Raw genomic sequence first — 18,644 nt, forward strand, 5'->3', positions numbered from 1 at the left:
TTTCTTATATTTTTATTATTTAGTTTAGATTTTTTACTTTGTCTTGTTTTTACAGTTTATTATGTACAGTAGGCTGGATATTACCCTTTTTGCTTTGTTAAACATTGTTAAACACCTTTCCAGCCTGGGACAATAATTGTCTTATAGCCATATGAAAATATGCCAAACCCACCGTAGCCCATTATTGGCTCATATGCAGTATATTTGGTTGTTTCTTAAACATCATAAACTTACTATTACCTTTTTTGCAAAATTCATATTGTTTGCAGTGTGTTTCCTAATGACCCTTAAAAGTTATACGACATATGTAGCATCAGCAATAATAGAAAGAACCCATCTTCTGCAAATATTTTAGACATCTCATCTGAACACATACCCCCAGAGGAGAACTATGATGGATGTTATAGAGAAGAAACCGACAATTACATCAATGAATTGAGCATTACTGTCGTCTTGTGTAACTTTCTTAAACTGAGCACATTAAGGGATGGTCATAAAGTTTTGACTCATCAAACATGAAAAAAATATATTTTATTCATCAAATTGCTGCAAGAATTTTCTCCCATCTTTTCTTTATGCATTCAGTACACTTTTTATTTGATGGGTGGGAATCATTTGTGGTCTCTACACCCTCTAACAAAAAATAAAAACTCAGAGTGGAGTCAAAAATTCATGTTTTTGCCTGAAAAGATTCTTAATGGAGACAATGCCGTAAAGTCTGCCTGGGAGAGTCTGTCTGGTGAAAGAAAGAGTTTTGTAGAAACAGCATGGGCTCAGTCAACCTTCTGCAGCAACCGGTGAACTTCACAAGTTTACTTTGACAAATCAGTGCTTTGTATTCGAAGCCTCTGGAAACACTTGCGGTTAACATTTCCACAAGGGTCTGATGACGTTCAGGTTTTACACTTTTCGTAGCGTGTCATTAGTTGCCACTCTGCCTGTCAAGCTCAATCAATCCATGGTAATTATTCCATTTAATTCAACTGGGTCATTTCAGATATCTGAATGCAGCTAGGTCTGAAAGCAACACCTGTCACACTTCTACTCAGGAAGTGCTTCATCGCTGCAGAGAATTCACACTGGGAACAAAAATGATTATACCAGGATGATTCACAGTGGAGGACGAGAAAATGTAAAAGATGTAGGAAATTACTGATTCAGATGCATTCATGGGAAAAGGACGAGAATGCAAGGCTGAAAGATATTATGAGAAAATGCAGAATTCACGCTGAGGCACAAGGACAGTGGTGTCCGTCGATGTCTGACGGATGCGGACGTATTATCCTTGCACACGAGGATAAAAAGGACAAATTTTAAACGTCCTAAACTAAAATGTTTGCGACAGGTAAGGTAACAGGAAACAGCCGAAGGTAGGACGTGGTGAGACTCAGCGGTCCCTGAGCACATGTGTTTTCCTGCTGCCGTAATTAAGCAACTTAATGAGTTACTGAGAGACGCTGGGAGGCAGCTGAGATGTGCAGAGAAATGGAGGAAGACAAGCCACCTGCATCTCCCAAGCCCATCTGAGACTGGAGCCTTGTAAAGAACGACATGAATACTGTGTTGACATGTCTGACACTAAAACGCTGTGTTCATTTTTCTCCTCCGACACAGGTCCCTGCAACTGTGCGAAATCATCATGGTGGCCGTGATTTTATTGTCCGTCACGTTCACCTCACAAGTAAAACCATAGAATTAGAGCTTTCAAATTGCAGAGGGATCTATCAGGAATGTGCCCTTGAAAAAACTGAAGCGCCTTCCCCAGATAACATTGTGTTCTCTTGCATGTTTTCATGCACAACTATGGTGAGTCCGACAGTCACTAGTCCTAATCCAAGCCCCTTCTGTTCACAGATAAGACGAAAGTTAACAGTCCCATCCTGTCAAACATTTCAAACGATCTGGTGATGTGTTGTGGATCCCGTCGCCATGTGCAGCTACGTGTCCGTGCATGTTAGAGAGTTAGGGTTAGGTTTGGGGACAAGGAAGTAACTTTACTCCTAAAGAGAAGGCTACTTTTGCGCAGGCACAGGTTGTATCTTCTATAAGTTGGACCCGGGTTAAGGTTAGGGGTAGGGATAGTGGTAGGGCTAGGGCCTTACCGACAGGTGCAGATGGAAGCTATTCTGCACACTGTCAGTCATTGTAAGGGTTTTTGCACACATATGTCACCTCGCAGAGAGACTCCGTGTTGAAATGGTAGACTCGATTCTCAGCAAATTGGACTAAAACACACTGTTGCGCCCCTATGCACCTCCACTGGCATTGGGCTGTGGTGAGGACACTTCAATGTGTTGGGATTACTTGTTGCTAACCTTTGTCCAAAGTAGTAACTTGGTGTACCAAGTAATTCTTTGGTTTGTTGTGTGGGTCATGCAACATGTTTTGTATCTGGTGTAATCATGTGTAAAGGCATCAATTTTTGCACATCTTGGAAGATTGGGCATGATTGCAGAGGGGCTTTGTTGATTGTCAGGGAGGATCCCTTTTGAGGGTGGAGGTGTTAGGCCCATTTGCACCTCCACTGGCTGTGCTGGTGTCTTTGGCTGGTGCTTAATCACCTTATCCAGCCACACCTGAGAAGACTGAATAAAAGGCCTTGCTTGAAGAGGCAGAGGAGGAACGCTTTTCATCTGCAGAAGCTCACTACGTCTGACCTGTCGCCTTTTATGTTTCCTTTTGAATGAAATAAACTCTTATTTTTGTAACTCACGTCATCGGTCTCCACTTTATGTTTGCGGGTCGTAACACACACACACACACACACAGTGATCATTTGCATCCTCTGTCTGACTCCATGTTAAACCAACTTCATTAATCCAGCCACCAGAGGGGGATTGGCATCATCAAAAAATAGCATCGTATCTGCCAACACACAGTCGCTTACCAGCCATCCCTCTCTCTCTCTCTCTCTCTCTCTCTCTCTCTCGCTCTGCTTCTCCAGCACTAATCCTTCTGACAGCTTCCCGCCGTATTTTCTCTCTTCTTCTTCGATTCGGGTCCAATCCTCTCTCACGGGGTCACGTTTTAAAGGATTTGAGGAAGGATAAGAAGAATTTCACAGGAGCCCCCGAATCGAGTGCAACCCCCCCCCCCCCCCCCCTCTTTTTTTTTTTGTGTAAACACAACAAAAGAAAAAATGAACAGAATAACAAAACTGAACTGAATGATTCTGATACTGTACAGGAAAAAAAAAATGGAGCATCCAAAGCGTTGCTGCAGTATCTCAAAGAAGGGGCACGGTGTGTTTGTGATCTGGCCCGCTAAGTTTTACAAAACACTCCCAGAGGACATGCAGACTGCAAGTTGTGTCTTCTTCAAAGTTCTGACCGAGCACACATATAAAGAGGTACTTTATCTCTCACCATGACCCCATTTACATTCTGTCAGAGATGACGTCTGTTGCAATTCTTTGGGGTGCACAAGTACTCTGGAGCAGGATGTCATTTGTCTTGCTTAAGTGGAGTACACACAGGAAGATGTGGCAACAAGAGACAATGAATGATGAAGAAACCTAAGGATTTGTTGATGAAAGGAGACAAAGATGAACTAATCTCAACTTTGAGGCCAATGGGGGCAACTTCTATTGGACTTCTGGAGGTCCAGGCCTCACCTGGAGGCCATCAGGGAGTGTAGAGGTGGTTTAGACCTATAAGTACCTGGGTCTACAGCTGGATCACAAACTGGACTGGTCAGCTAACATAAACTCAAAAATGGTCAGAGCTGTCTCTATTTCCTCAGGAGGCTAAGGTGTTTTAATATCTGCAGGAAGCTGCTGGACATCATTGCCAGTGTCTTCTTCTACACTGTGGTGTCCTGGGGAGGCAGCACTAAGAAGAAGGACACCTCAAGGCTGGACAAGCTGATCTAGAAGGAGGACTCTGTGGTAGGGACAGAGCTGGAGTCCCTGACATCAGTGGACCTTGAACAAACTCTGGTCCATCATGAACAATGTCCACCACCCTCTACAGGACACCATAGTCAAGTAGAGAAGCTTGTTCAGTGACAGGCCGCTGTTTCCGTCCTGCTCCATGGACAGGTTGAGGAGGTCGTTTGTCCCTCAGGCCATACCAACTGGACTGTGGTCACTACTGCTGCTACTATAGTATATTTTCTACACAGCATTTTATATATATATATATATACGTATATATATATCATTCTTACTGGACCCCAAATTTCCCCCCAATTTCTGACCAATCACAGAATAGTAACCGGAGACCACACGAGAAAAAAGTTCTGTCCGGTTGATGCGTCGAGAACAAGCTGTGAGAACTCCCAAACGAGAGCTGCTAGAGTAAAGTATCCCTACCCCCATCATCATTTCCTCTTTTGTTATATAAAGCAGAGCCTCACCTCTCCGACCATGCCGTTCCACTCCCCGTCGATGTTCTTCCCATGCCTGCCGTTGGTCACCAGGTAAAGGTCGTAGGTGAAGCCCACGATCTTGGCCAGGCGCTTCAGGACATCGATGCAGAACCCTTTGCAGCAGTGCTTCATGGGCGCCACGCCTTCCACCACCAAACTGAGGAGATGATGCGAGAGACAACAGAAAGGTGAGATAGTGAAAATGATTTTTCTTTTTAAATAGTTTCTATCAGGGACGCTTTGACCTGGATGAGGTGCTCGACTATTGAAGAAATTGAAAAAGAAGGAGAGCGAGTTTCTTCAGAAGTGCGAATAGATGAGCACCTCGGGAGGAGAACATAACACAGAAAGAACAGGAGGCTGAGGAAGGGAAGGAAGGTATGAATTATTGTGGAGGGACTGTGAGCAGATCAATACTGACAGTTTGGGCCGATGTTTGGGAAGGCAATGCTCAGAAAGGGTCAAACAGCTCAGGAAATAAGTGGAATTAAACTCAGTTTTATGCACTTAGATGCTGCCCAAAAGAGACTCTGCAAACACATTTGAATGCCTCTTCCCTCCGAGGCTTTGTCTGGCAAACACTTCCCCCAGAGAACGTCATGAGCTGGTAACACATACGGGAATCCATGTACATTCAGATTACCATCAGTGAAGTGGCTGTAGTGGCCTCCATCAACTCTCCATAAGCACAAGTGCGCATTCGACGGCGCCTCAGACACTAAGCTATGGCAACCTCTTGGCTCAGTTACCTAGCAACACAGCTTATGCATTTGGGTGAATAGTGTTTTACTACAAGCTATATCGAGGTCAAAGTTGTAAAGGTGGATCACTGCTCACTTCGTGTTGTTCTAAATATCTTCTGAACAAGTCTCAGAAGAAATGAGAGTTATTTTATCATACCATGTGCTGCACTAAAATTTACTGGCCACTTTATTAGGTACACCGGTGAAAAACGAATGCATTCTAATATAATAATACTCTTCTAATGGTGGTAACTTAACTGGATGATCATTTTGGAGGATGGAGTTTGTGGTGCTGTTAAACTGGATTTAATTAAACACAACAAGCGTTTCTGTTATTTCGCCTAGTCCACTAATTAAAATCGGGCTTGCCAAAATAATAGGAACACGTGTCGGTAAAGTATAGCACAATACAGTCCAATAGTACTATAGTCTCCAAAATGAAAAGTTGAATAACGGGCTCTCTCAGTTATTTGAAACTAAAGATGAATACCAGAACCTTCATGAAGAAAAGATTTAGTATTTAATAACTGATATCTTCACTACTTAATGAACATGTGCTTCACTAGCATAGCTTGCTATTTAGCAAACAGATAGATGCTGTCACACAAGCAACTTTCCCAAAAACAGATAATGATCCGAACGGAAAATTTCCTGAATAAATTAATTTTAGAATTGTTTTTAACTGATAGACGCTGAAGAAGCAACGTTTCAAGGTTTTGATTGGTGCAGCTTTAAAACTTTGCACACTGGAGTATTTAATAAAACTAGAATCAGAAACATGTTGTCCTTACTAGTAATCGTATGAGTCAGAGAACTAAACACAGATGAGTTAGTCAGTTGAAACCCCACAACTCACTTCTAAGCTTCTATTATGTGACATTTAACATGTGTGACGTGGTCCTCATAAAAGCCAAGAGATGTTGAGAGTAAGACGCAGTAAAGTTTCAGAGCCTGCTTATGCCTCAGTAATTTATATGCACTGTACAAACAAATCGTGACCTTCTCAGTGACGACGGGTGAAAAATAAAAGCGAAAAAAAATCTGAGCCGACGCACTGCAGCGAGATCAGAGGAGCAGGTGAAAAAAAAGAAAGAAAAAAGCAAATCAATTAAACTGTCAGCACGTTAAATATATAATAAATAAGAAGGGAAAACAAGCGAGTAGGGAAAAATCCTTTATGAGGGAAAAAAACTAAAGTCAAAGTAGTTTGATTAACAAGAAAGCAAACTCTCTCTCGGCCAATAACATTGATGGAGTTTGAACTCGTTATCTTCCCGTTGGCCAGGTCATGTGCAAGCGGGAAGAAAGCTTATCTGGGATAGTCCAGGAGCCCAGAAAACACACACACACACACACACACACACACACATTTGTATAGTCATCTTAGTGAGGACAATCATTGACATAATGCATGCCCTAACCCTAACCATTAACCATATAACCTTTACCCTAAAACCAAGTCTTAAACCTCAAATAGCCTTGAAAAGAAGTGGGGACCGAACAAAATGTCCTCACTCCAATGGTGTAAAACTCAAATTGGTCCTCAGAAAGATAGCTGTACAAGTGCACACACACACATTTACTTTCTGTCTGTATTAAGCTGAGCTTCTGTCTCTGCAGGAGGTAGACGCCGTAACCTACGTACATAGCCTACGCCGGTCCGAGTCATTTATACTTGTGCACTCGTCAGTCTGGCTCACTCTGTAACAACTCCACCCAAACACTAGTCAGCGCTGTGTCTTTTTTGCCACTCGGGTTAATTTTTGTTTCTACTTCCTGCTTCACTTTCCACAATGGCGACTGAAACTTTCACCGAAATTTTGCCGAACACAAATCATACAGATGTTTGTATCTCTGAACCTCCTCAGTTAACCTTTCCTCAATGTGTTTCATCTTTATTGATCCAAAATAAGCAGCAGCTTTGGCCTAAACTTTATCAGAATCTCTGACTTATATTTAAATTTTTTTTTCATTAATCTTATTAAATCATTCCCAATAGCGTATTCTTTTCATTTGATCTCTTGTCTGTCTCTCAGCTGTGGTGATACCTGCAGTATAACTTAGCTTCAGAGCTTTTATCCAATCATATTTCAGCCGTCATGTGTTGCTGGAGTCAAAGAAATCTGCCTGGGCCTTCACAATTAAAACTGCAGGAGGCCGAAGCTTGAAACACATTGTAATGATGCTGTTCCTTTAACCAATCACATTTCAAGTTGGTATTCTTAAGCCTTCTCTGTGGCCTACGGTAACGTCAGCGTTTTTGTGTCCTTTGATTGGAGGATCAGAGAGCCGCTCCATTTAAGCCAAGCTAGTGTTCGTGAGCTACGATAGCAAATCGTCCCCGTTAACATTTTGATAACTATTTTTTGAACCCACGATGGCGGAAGGAGGAGAGGCCGTCGATTTAGTTGCAGATCTTCTCAGAAAGACATTTTCACGGCAGACTTTGAAGGAAAAGCTGGACATTGTGAGGAAAGGGCACCCAATCCCGGAGCTAGCTAGCCTGAACCCAGCCTGGGAAACTTTCAGGTCAGTAACTATGAGCGCTACCTTTGTCTGACAGGCTACGGGGAGTGAAATGAGTGAGAGGATACTTTCTGAATTGTTCTAAGTGAGTTTCTTGTTTTAGTAATGGCTTTCATCTTGCTATATGAGATACGATGCAACGTCCTGTTTTATTGCGTATCTGTATGATGTTGATTGTTTCTGTAGCAGTGGTGTCATAACGATCGTATAAAGAGGTGTTTTGAATAAGGTTGGAAGTCACTGAAGGCATAGGTGGAAGATGCACGGTCTGCCACTGGTATCCATAGATGCTGGGATCTCTTTTTCTGGGATAATTGGGATGTTCTGTTTTAATCTATTAATCCCAGACAGAAAGCGTGTCTTTAAAACCTTTCCTTCACTGTATACAGCACCTAGAGATGGTTAAGATACTGTCTTGTTCATGGAAGTGTGTCCAGACATTTCAATTTCACAAGGGATCAGAGCATTGGAGCTTCTGGTTCCAGGATGGTCGCTGCCTAACCACTTTTTAAAACTTCTTTTCTACTTTCAGGTTTATTGGCTGATAAGGAGTTGGAGGGAGAAGGAGAAAAAAAAAACACTTTGAGACGTCAAGGTTAGACATTACTTGTTATAACCGACTCCTGCTGTAAACAGTTTTCTCCTTATGGTCACGGCAAACTGCAGGTCATCCCATCTTGCCATTTTCTTCGAAATGTTTTTCATTTTCTTTTTCAAATCCATCTACAGTTTTCTTTCACGGCCGCTCGTTGTTTTTCCTCATACTTTTCTTGATGCCGAATAATTTTAAACTCCTCATTATAGTCTCTCAGCGAGTCAAATTGAATGAGCAGAGAATTGACTTTTCACCACCGCTGTGATGAAGAAAGTGTGCGAGTGGCATTTTGCTTTAATAGCCATAATGGGCAGTTTGGCTGTCGTTAAAATCCCAAAAAGGTTGAAAACGATTGTTGTGAAACCGCTGACTGACTGAGCTATGCTAATGGGACGCCTCAACAAATGTGATGCTTCTATATGAGAAAATCAAAACTGCAATAAGGTCTAAACACTTCATTATTTGACTATTCAGAATATTCAGAATATTAGCAGCTATAACACATACAGTTACTTGATAATATACAAATTTGTCAGTATTTGAGTGCACTGAATAAATATAAATGAACTGAACCTCACATAGTTTGGATACAAAAAATCGTCGTCAAAGGTTTAGGACAGTTTTCACTGTTTGCCGTGCAGCGGTGGTGGCTATTACCTGGAGTTGATGGGCATGCGGCAGGGCACGGAGTCCCGGATGCAGGAGCTGGTGCCGGGGTCAGCGGGCTCCACGATGACAAAGGGCCTCTCCTCCAGGGTGACCACTCGGAGGTGTTGGGAGTCGTCCAGGGGCTTCAGGAAGGAGCCATAGCGAGACCAGGGATGGTAACGTAGACGCAGGTGTCCGTTCTCCCACCAGCCAACCTGAAATACACAAAAGGTTCTCAGGTCTTAAGCGAATAGGTCTTCAAATTTAACAGTTTTAATGCAAATAGCTTCTGGACATTTGCTAAACTTCTGTATTTGCTAAATGTTTTAGAGGCATGCTACAAATAACGTCTGCTTCAGTACTATTTTCATTTTAATATTTAGTTACATCCTGCAATAAACTGAAATACCGCAGTTAAATGATCATATTAGATACCAAAAAATCTTAATCCCACGGTTATTGTAAAGCTGAAATCCTAGCCTTCAGTCAAAGTCTTTCATCTGTACCCAGAATACTACTTCAGAATTCAAACGCTGTGCTGTCGATTGATGCAAAAAAAAGCCAGAAGAGATGCTAAAGCATATCTCTGGTGCACTATCAAGCCTTCCAGCCTCACAAACACCAAGCAGTGGCTATTCATTGTGCTTTTTTGACATTGTATGTGTCAGCTGTGCAGCCACGATGGTATCAGTACAACAGCACTACGAAGGGACGTCAATGGCATTCTGGTCCTGGTGTCTCTGTATACTAAACACTGTATAGAAAGCCTCAAGGGACAACATAACAAATCACGGAAAAACGGGGACCTGACAGCTCGGTAAAACATGTTGGAACTGCAAGAACCTCAGTGCATCTGTCTACCGAGACAAAAAAGCAACAGTAAAGAGTGTCGTTGCATTGTCTGTGCTATACAACATTAACGCAGGTGGTATTTTGGAGCAGAGACTAACGACTAGGCAGTTTACAGTGCAGCAGTGACCCACATGTGTTAACAAATCTGTTTACTACATGGGCTGAGGATGTAGCGGGATGGATGTGTAACCACAACACAGCAAACGTGTCAGATATTCTGTCAGTTTCTAGCCGGGGTGTCATATTTTTAGATGTTATTTGCATTCATCCAATTCTCCTGTGGGTTTCCCTGATGGTGGTAGACGTGGATTCAGGGTTTAGTGGAAAAAACACTTGCAACAAAAACACACAGATATGTTTTGGATGCGTGGATATGGATATGTTTTGGATGCCTTCAATAAAATAAAACAAATGATTAACCTTGTGAGGTTGTTTGATGAGAACTCAGCACAAGCAGAATGTGACTGCATGTCGGTGGGTTTCTCAATGAGATAATGCATTTACTAGAACAGCCAATTTAGAATCACCAATGAACCTGATGACAATGTCAGCCGACAGATTCGTACCTACATTAATTTATCCAGTCATTAACTTGCTAATTGTTAGCCTCGTGGCTTCTAGTTATCAAAAATTGCCTACTAGTGGTGTTGGCACAACTTATGGTTGATGTCACCACTTGAACACAAAGCATTTTGTGTACAAGATTCATTTAAACATAAGTAATGTCTTCTTCGCCTATCAAAAAACAATCAAATAAACAGCCGGCAAAAGTACTCATGTTAATAAGTAATAAGAGAATTCACATTTTAGGTTGATCTACTGTGAGATCAGATATATTTGGTCGTGCATTGTCTATATTTCCCCTTTATTTCTAGCAGGAATATATATTTGACGTATATTAGCAGTATTTTGTCAGTTGTCCAGCTAATGGTTGTAAATATTTAGCAACTGATCTCTTATTATGAACTCACTCTCTTCACTCTAGTGGTGCGTGAATCTCTACTTATAATATAGCCAGGTCAGACATGCACATCCAAACAGCTGGTGCAGCTGGATGCAGCTTTGTGTCCCCAGCTGGGTTGTCAGTCCTCATAATGCAGCGTGGACACAGATGTCCCCGTAATGTGATGAAAACAAGAACTCTCACATGTAAAATAACAGGTACAATAATACACGGCACTCTGTCAGGGGAGATTAATACACACGGGAACACATGCATGCATAAACACATGCAGCAAATTACTAATAGGTGCACTGACACACATCCACATTGTTATTCATAATTATTCATTTTGGGCCACATATTAAGACGAGGACCTCAGACACAAACAAAGAGACCTGCATTTTTAATGCGCTGGCAGTCTTTATGTTTTCATTGTGTTTTTGTGTCTCTCTCCTTCTGCTGTATAAATAATAATGGCAAGAGCCAATGGTTTATTATGGAGCAACATCATAATTTAATCACACCGACGCACACACACTGCCCAGAGAGGGGCTGAATTTGTAAACTGCCAGCCCAGAAAAAGCTTGTCATGGCAAATGATCTGGTGTTTTGTGAGTTTCTGTTTCCATGGATTCTTATAAACACAGAGATGTAGTTCTGATATTTATTACAATCTGAAATGAATAATTTTTAGTCTCTACATGTCTATCTTCCATTTCAATTACAATCAATACTTTAAGGTACATTGCTCAGAGGATTCCCCAGTTCTGGATCAATTTGGACGGATCCATAACGTAATGTGCATTACAAAATCAACACTTGCATTGTCTTGAAGAATCAATGCTTTTACAGTCCTCGCTCCGAAAACACTCTTTAGGATCGATAAACTGATCTTCCACCCGTCTGGTGACGAAACTTTGAAATTAATTATCCGAAACCAACCAATAAATAACTGTTGCAAGGACTCAATAACTCATAGAAGAGCAGTTTATATGTCCTTTATATTTGTCTTTGTTCAGCCACAAACACGTCTCACGCAAGACAATAGCAATGCTAAAAATCAATCAGAATCACCGTAACAGCAGGCTGCTTCTACAACACGTATTCATTCATCAACGAGTAAACACTGATAGTGATTATTCTTAAAATAAGAGCTATGAGGTTTTTTTTCTTTTTCTTGTGTGGTTGATAGAACATATTAATATAAATATAGTTAAAAAACATGCATAAATATTGTACATGAATGCTATTTTAGAGAGCTATTAATGCTACTCAGCCTGTCAACAGGGTTATATAAGCACAAGCTCAAATATGATTCAATATATGTCAGTCAAAGTTGCAAAATAAAGATCTGCCCTTTTGAAACTCAAGTTTGATGGTTTTTCAAGGTATATACTTAAGTATAAGCCTTGTCCAGTCTATGGTCTATGGCCTGGACCAGAAGTGCTGCACTTGAACACACCGCAAGGACAACAGCCAAGAGCAAGCTGGCAGGAAATTACTCTTCCTACCAGCAGGTGGCAGTAGTTTGCATAACTCATTCCAAAGGGGAAACTGGAAGAGCGAGGATGAGCCTGGAAGCTTCCTCTTTACTAAGACGAACAGCTTAGAGTAATCCACCACGAATTAAACACACTGAATCATCTGAAAAGTGGCTGCAAGGAGTCCAAGTAGAAGCAAGGGTTCAGTTCAGGGAACAATCTTTCATGGGGCTATCTACACACAAGTTCATTGGAAGTGCTCAACTACTAAAAACCTTATCCATCTGAATCACTGTAATTAAAGAGCAACTCAATGCATAGTACCTTGCAGATGGATTGAGAGGCTCTGAAACGCTTATATTGCCTTTAAACTCAACTGAAAGGGGAATTAATGTCAGTGTGGTTTAGGATTCCAGCTCTCCTGTCACGCTGATTAAAAAGGTAGTCGAGCTTTCTTGTCTTATACGCCCATTGATCCACTGAACACTCCCCTGTTCACGCTTCGGCTCCAAGAACAAACAAATGTAATATGGCTTGCTGTGTTGCTGCATCACGCAACGCTTCACAGAATTCATAGAAGGAGCAGTTCAAAACAATATCAAACAACCAAAAAGTACTTTCATTTCCAAAGTCATCTGCACCAGAACACACACATAAATACAACTTTAAAACATAATGCATCGCAAAAATATTACAGAAAATAGTGTAAAGAGTGCTCTATAGTGCCTAATAGGTTACTTATGCAAAGGTAACTGTTTAATTAAGTGAGATTCAGCTCTAGTTCTTGAGTTCCCCAGTAAGATTAAAGTGCTCACCTGTGGCTGTGATTGAATCAATTCTCAGCAATGGTGCTGCTGCCCTGCTGTTATTAGCTGAAATGATATGATAAGATATATGCCTCAAAGCATCAATCAGAGTAGAACTTTTTTGACGTGTGCAAAGTGGTTCTGCCTGCTGTGTTCTTTTCAAACATTTGTTTCAACAACTGGTTGTTTTTCTACCTCCATGTTTCTGTCCCTCCTGGAAACTCCTCAAGCTGATGTTTACCTCACGTGGAGCTGATATGCTCAGAGAGAATGGATTTATTCCAACAGCCAGAGGGAAACCAACATATCAAGTGTTTACATGGTTATCAGGAGATCAGATTATCAAAGGTTTTCACCACCACCTCTACATCTGATTGAAAATTCCTTCTGATCAGGCCAGTGTGTCAAAAACTGGCCCAACACACACAAAACCACTCAAAATATTAGACTGATATTTTGTTTAACGCTTACACCGATCAGGCATAACATTATGACCACCTTCCCAATATTGTGTAGGTTTCCCTTGTGGTGACTCATCAGAGAATGGACATGGGCCTTCTGAGGGTGTTAGTGGGGGGGGGGGGGGGATCATCCCACAAATACTTGATCAGTTTGGGATCTAGTGAATTTGGAGGCCAGGTCAACACCTTGTGCTGTTCTTCATGTTTTTTTTTTTAGTTGTTCCTAAAGTGTTTTTGTGTGTGTGTCTGTGTCAGGCTGCATCCTGCTGAGGACGGCTGCTGCCATCAAGGAGTGTCATTGCTATGGGGTGGGGGTGCCTGGTGTGGTCTAGGTGGGTGCTACATGTCTAAGTAACATCCACACCAATGAATGCCAGGTCCAAAAGTTTCCCAGCAGAACATTGAACTGTCACAAGACGGTCAGTGTTATTTACTTCTCCAGGTCATAATGTTGTGGCTGATTGGTGTAAACCACCCATATTGGTTATTCTAGTGTAACTTCACAACGTATAAATCCTCCAGTAAGAGGAGCCTTAGGAAGAGTAAATGCTCTTTGCTTTTGTTTCAAACCAGACTTAAAAAGAGATTAGAAAAACTGATCCAGCCCAACTCTATGTTTACCAGCGAAATAAAATTCAATCTGGCAACACTGCAGCCTGTTCTGACTGAGGTGGTCACATGAGGTATTTTTATTCTGATTAATAATCGCACACAAGTGTCCATGCAAATGTAGCCACATTTTTTTGTACCCAAATTCCTCCACTCATGATTATTTTCATCACATTTAGGTAAATTATATGGTTTGTGTCCTTCGTGAATGAGGAGCAGCATCACCGTGAAGAATGGAAATAATCACTGACATTTAAGTCTGTGATGGAAGCATTTTTGACAGCACGCCCGTGAAATCTATAATCTATCAAATGGATCAGCGTTCATTTCCTCGGGTGCTCAGTGAACCACAAACAGATGCTTAAATCACACTGATCTCTGACTGTTTACATGCGGTGAATATGTATGTGAAACGATTAATCAAGCTCCTGGAGTCCCTATGAGCTCTGCATCTCTGAAAGAGTTCAGGGAAATCAGTAAAAATCAATGAATACATGCATAAAATAATTTCACCTTTCACTTCCACTAGCTGCTGACAGACAGCAGGTTCTAGGGACACCCAGAGTTAGTGTGGAGGGAACGGCTCAAACACAGGTCAAGTTATTCTACACTGGCTGGATCACAAACTTCATTGGACCGCCTTTAGCTTTGATTACAGCACTCATTCTCTGTGGCATTGTTTCAATAATCTTCTCCAATGTCACCAGATTTATTTCCATCCAGTGTTGCATTCAGTTTTCACCAAGATCTTGTATTGATGATGGGAGAGTCTGACCACTGCACAAAGTCTTCTCCAGCACATCCCAAAGATTCTCAATGGGGTTAAGGTCTGGACTCTGTGGTGGCCAATCCATGTGTGAACATGATGTCTCATGCTCCCTGAACCACTCTTTCACAATCTGGGCCCCATGAATCCTGGCATTGTCATCTTGGAATATGCCCGTGAACATCAGGGAAGAAAAAAATCCATTGATGGAATAACCTGGTCATTCAGTCAGCTGACCTCATTCTTTGGACACATAATGTTGCTGAACCTAGACCTGAGCAACTGCAGCAACCCCAGATCATAGCACTGCCCCCACAGGCTTGTACAGTAGACACTAGGCATGATGGGTGCATCACTTCATCTGCCTCTCTTCTTACCCTGATGGTTCTCCACTGTCCTTCCAGTTTTTAATAATGCGTTGGACAGTTCTTAACCCAGTTTTAGTAGTTTCTTCAATCTCCTTAGATGTTTTCTCTGCTTGGTGCATGACAATGATTTGACCCTTCTTAAACAGACTGACATCTTTTCCGCGACCACAGGATGTGTCTTTAGACATGGTTGTTTAAGAAATGAGAAGCTACTCATTGCATCAGTTGGGGTTAAATAGCTTGTTTCCAGCTGAAAAATAATCACCCATGCAGTCATTATCCAATAGGAGGCTCCTACCCATTTGCTGAGTTAAATCCAGGCAGTGTGTATATGGTTTGAACTAATGGAGCTGTTCTGTCTCTACATTCCTCTAAGGTGAATTTGCGCCATTGCTGCTGATCCATTCTCTTGGTGTCACTCCTGCTTTCGACGCTCAAATCACTTCATGTCAAAATCGCTTCATCTTCAATTTGAACGTCACTCTCCGCTCTTGTTCAGGGATCCTCATTCCTGTTATCCAAGACGTCTCAGCTGAAGACTCCATCAGTGTAACTGCTCCACCCCCGCCGACATCCAGACTGTCTCTATCTACCACCATCATCTGGGTCTAACAAAATAAAACCCTCTCATATCACATTCCCTTTTTACTTCAACACATTTTGCTCTTAACTTCCACATGAGCTCCTTATTGAACTGAATTTCTGTTTGTAACCACCTCCTGGCTACTCAGCAGGTTAGGACAGCTGGAGCTCTCACAGGTCCTGGAGGAGATAGGTAGACCTTACAAAAATCATAAAATGCCTTGAAGCCAAAACCAAATATTCATCTTTAAGAGTCAGTTTTCTGACACCAAGACAAATATAGTCCCAGATCTATCTATGATCCATACAGCCAGGGCTCGTCCAGCGGCCTTACTGCTGCACTCTGCAAATATACTTCATAATTCAGTTCAGGAAAGGTTAATTCAGCAAATATAAACCCAGAAAATGGCTTTATGTGTTCAGACAGTTGAGGTTTGAGTGAACGACACTCAACTACTGGTCCCTGAGGGAGCTGCCTGCCCCCCGTTTGGCCATTATCCCCCAGGTCAAAGCTTTCACACAACATTTACTAGAAGGGACCTTGGATTAAGGCCTGTGCTCATTAAAATGTTTCCCTGCAAATGGCAGACTAAAAATAGACTAAAGTTTAGCCCACGTTATTAAAACTGTAGTCGTCGTAATTTGCATATCCACAGAAAAGATTCATTCTGTCTTTATGGAGGGACTTTAATGTTTGTCACGCCAAACACGGTCAGCTGCAGCCACTGTTTCTTTACAGTTTTTGTTTATTTCCTTTAAAATTTGCTACAAGACGTTACTTTTTCAAACTAAGGCACTTATAATTTGTGACGGCTTAGTTGCCCTGGACCTTTGGTCATGTCATCAGGTTGTTTTGAAACTAAAATCCCCCAAATATTGATTGGAAAACTGCTGATATCTATGATGCTGATATGATAATCTTGTTAGAATTCACCCTAACACACAGACCAGTGTTAGCCACCATCTTGAATTGTGTTTGTGTCCATCTGTCACTAGATTTGTCCATCTGGTATTTGATGTGGGTGTTCTTTTAAGGGCTTCTTTACTGAATATCGTGATCTAATACATTTAAAAACAATAATATTAAGAGCATTTGTGAGAACAAACAAATATTGTCAAGTTTCAGTCCCAGGAAACAAAAAGAATGATGAAGAATGAGGAGAGGCCTCTGAAGTTGACTGTATTCTACCAGAACAAGTCTGCAACCAAGATACAAATATACATCATGCAACATGTAGCATGTTCAGGGAGTTGGACAGTCCTGCAGCTGATTTAACGAGACACAAATATACAAAAGTGCTAGCATATTACTACAACCTTCACTACTGTAGATGTGTGGAGTATCCATCTTGGATTTTGAGGTCAGGGTTGGTGGGCAACTTTCTGAGTTGGGATATCTGACTAGAGGTGTACTAGCTTAAAGCCAGAGTCTGATCAGTACTGTCCGAGAGTGGAGCCGCAATATCAATGCCCCGCCCACACTTCTTCCAGACTCACTCACATTTTCATTTAAATAATCCTACGCTCTGCTCTACCTCCACCAGTTACAAGAAAATGTTGGATTATACATACATTTACAACTCTCACGGTCCTACGGGATGGCTTTACGGACTGGTATGCAGGGGAACTGGTAGTCGCCATTATGTCACATCCTGTTTCTATAGCATCAAATAAATAACTAAAACAATTTTTTTTCCCAAGAAAATTGACACTTGAACATTCATCAACATTATATTAACTACCTAAAATGACAGAAACCATCCTTCAAAAAAATTTATATGACACATTTTAGTGTTTTAGTTCGGCCCAAGTCCCATCCGCTAACATGGAGGGGGCGGAGCTTATGACCTATACTGCAGCCAGCTGTACTTGATTTGTCTATGATCTTCATTTGGATTTCATTTTGACTACAGTCCTTGCTGGAGCATAATCAGTTCCCAATGGAGTGACTCCAGACCAACTATCCGCCACGATTATTTGTTCTTATTTATTCTTATTAGTCTGTTATTTTATGTAGTTCATCTTGTCTGTGTCTTTTTGTTGGAGCAGCCAAACACAATTCGTTCATTCAAGTTGGTTTAGCTTCCCGACTAGAGGTTTACAGGCGCTTGGGCATTTGTCTGTCTTCTATTAACTGTCTATTATTTATGGACACATCAGTACTGCCCCTTTGCGTTGCAAAACATTATCAAACCCCGCTAGCCCAAGACAAAGACTTCTTTGGACCCACAGGAACATTTTCAGATCAGGGGAAGTCGAGCGGACTTCCAGGCCTGTACCTCTCCGTGGGTTTGTCACTATAACTAACCAACTTTAACGTTAGGCATTAACATTTCGCCCACTCTTCATTTGTAATATTGCAATTTGCAGTTTAAGTTGCACCGTAGTGTCTACGAGTCGGATCACGTGCATAGTTTGACTCCAGCAGCTTCCAGAGAGGGATCGTTAACACTGGGTTTAATATTATAAAATCTGGTATATGGTGGTGTTCAGTTTCACATCTCCATGATTCAATCCTCCAGATATATGAGATCAGCAGTACAATGGAAACTCTTATTTCCCTGCTGTCACCAGTTTTTTTTATTTTCATCTGTGATTAGAAGACAGTAACCTATCTCCATCTCCTCCATCACTATCTCATCCTTCATTTAGCTCTAATCAAGTACAAGGCAGAACACGGTGCTATGATTCCCACAGATGGAGCAGTACTTCAGGTAGCTGCCTCGTGCACCACACAGCTGTAAGTCTTTACTCTCCTGTACGGGGAAGAAATACAGCCTGGATGCACTGAACTCATAAACCAACGGAGGGCAGAGTGAAATACAGAAGACTTTAAAGCAGGAATTAAATAGCTGACACCCTCCAAAAATAAATGCCCCTTGTTCAGAAATCATTA

At 41.5% G+C, this 18,644-nt stretch overlaps 1 protein-coding gene across 1 annotated transcript in view; it reads right to left on the minus strand.

Moving 5' to 3' along the window:
* The window catches only part of grin2da (glutamate receptor, ionotropic, N-methyl D-aspartate 2D, a), a gene marked incomplete at its 3' end in the record, with an annotated part of 143,125 nt that overhangs the window by 56,914 nt on the left and 67,567 nt on the right, over positions 1-18,644 (minus strand). The window contains exons 7-8 of the mRNA XM_084562579.1: positions 8,890-9,095; positions 4,357-4,525 (exon numbers count right to left, since the gene is read on the minus strand). Coding sequence (XP_084418705.1) covers positions 4,357-4,525; positions 8,890-9,095 — 375 coding nt within the window. The remainder of the gene's footprint in view (positions 1-4,356; positions 4,526-8,889; positions 9,096-18,644) is intronic.

This window comes from Chelon labrosus (assembly GCF_963514085.1).
Source record: "Chelon labrosus genome assembly, chromosome: 16".
In the NCBI taxonomy this organism is placed as follows: domain Eukaryota; kingdom Metazoa; phylum Chordata; class Actinopteri; order Mugiliformes; family Mugilidae; genus Chelon; species Chelon labrosus.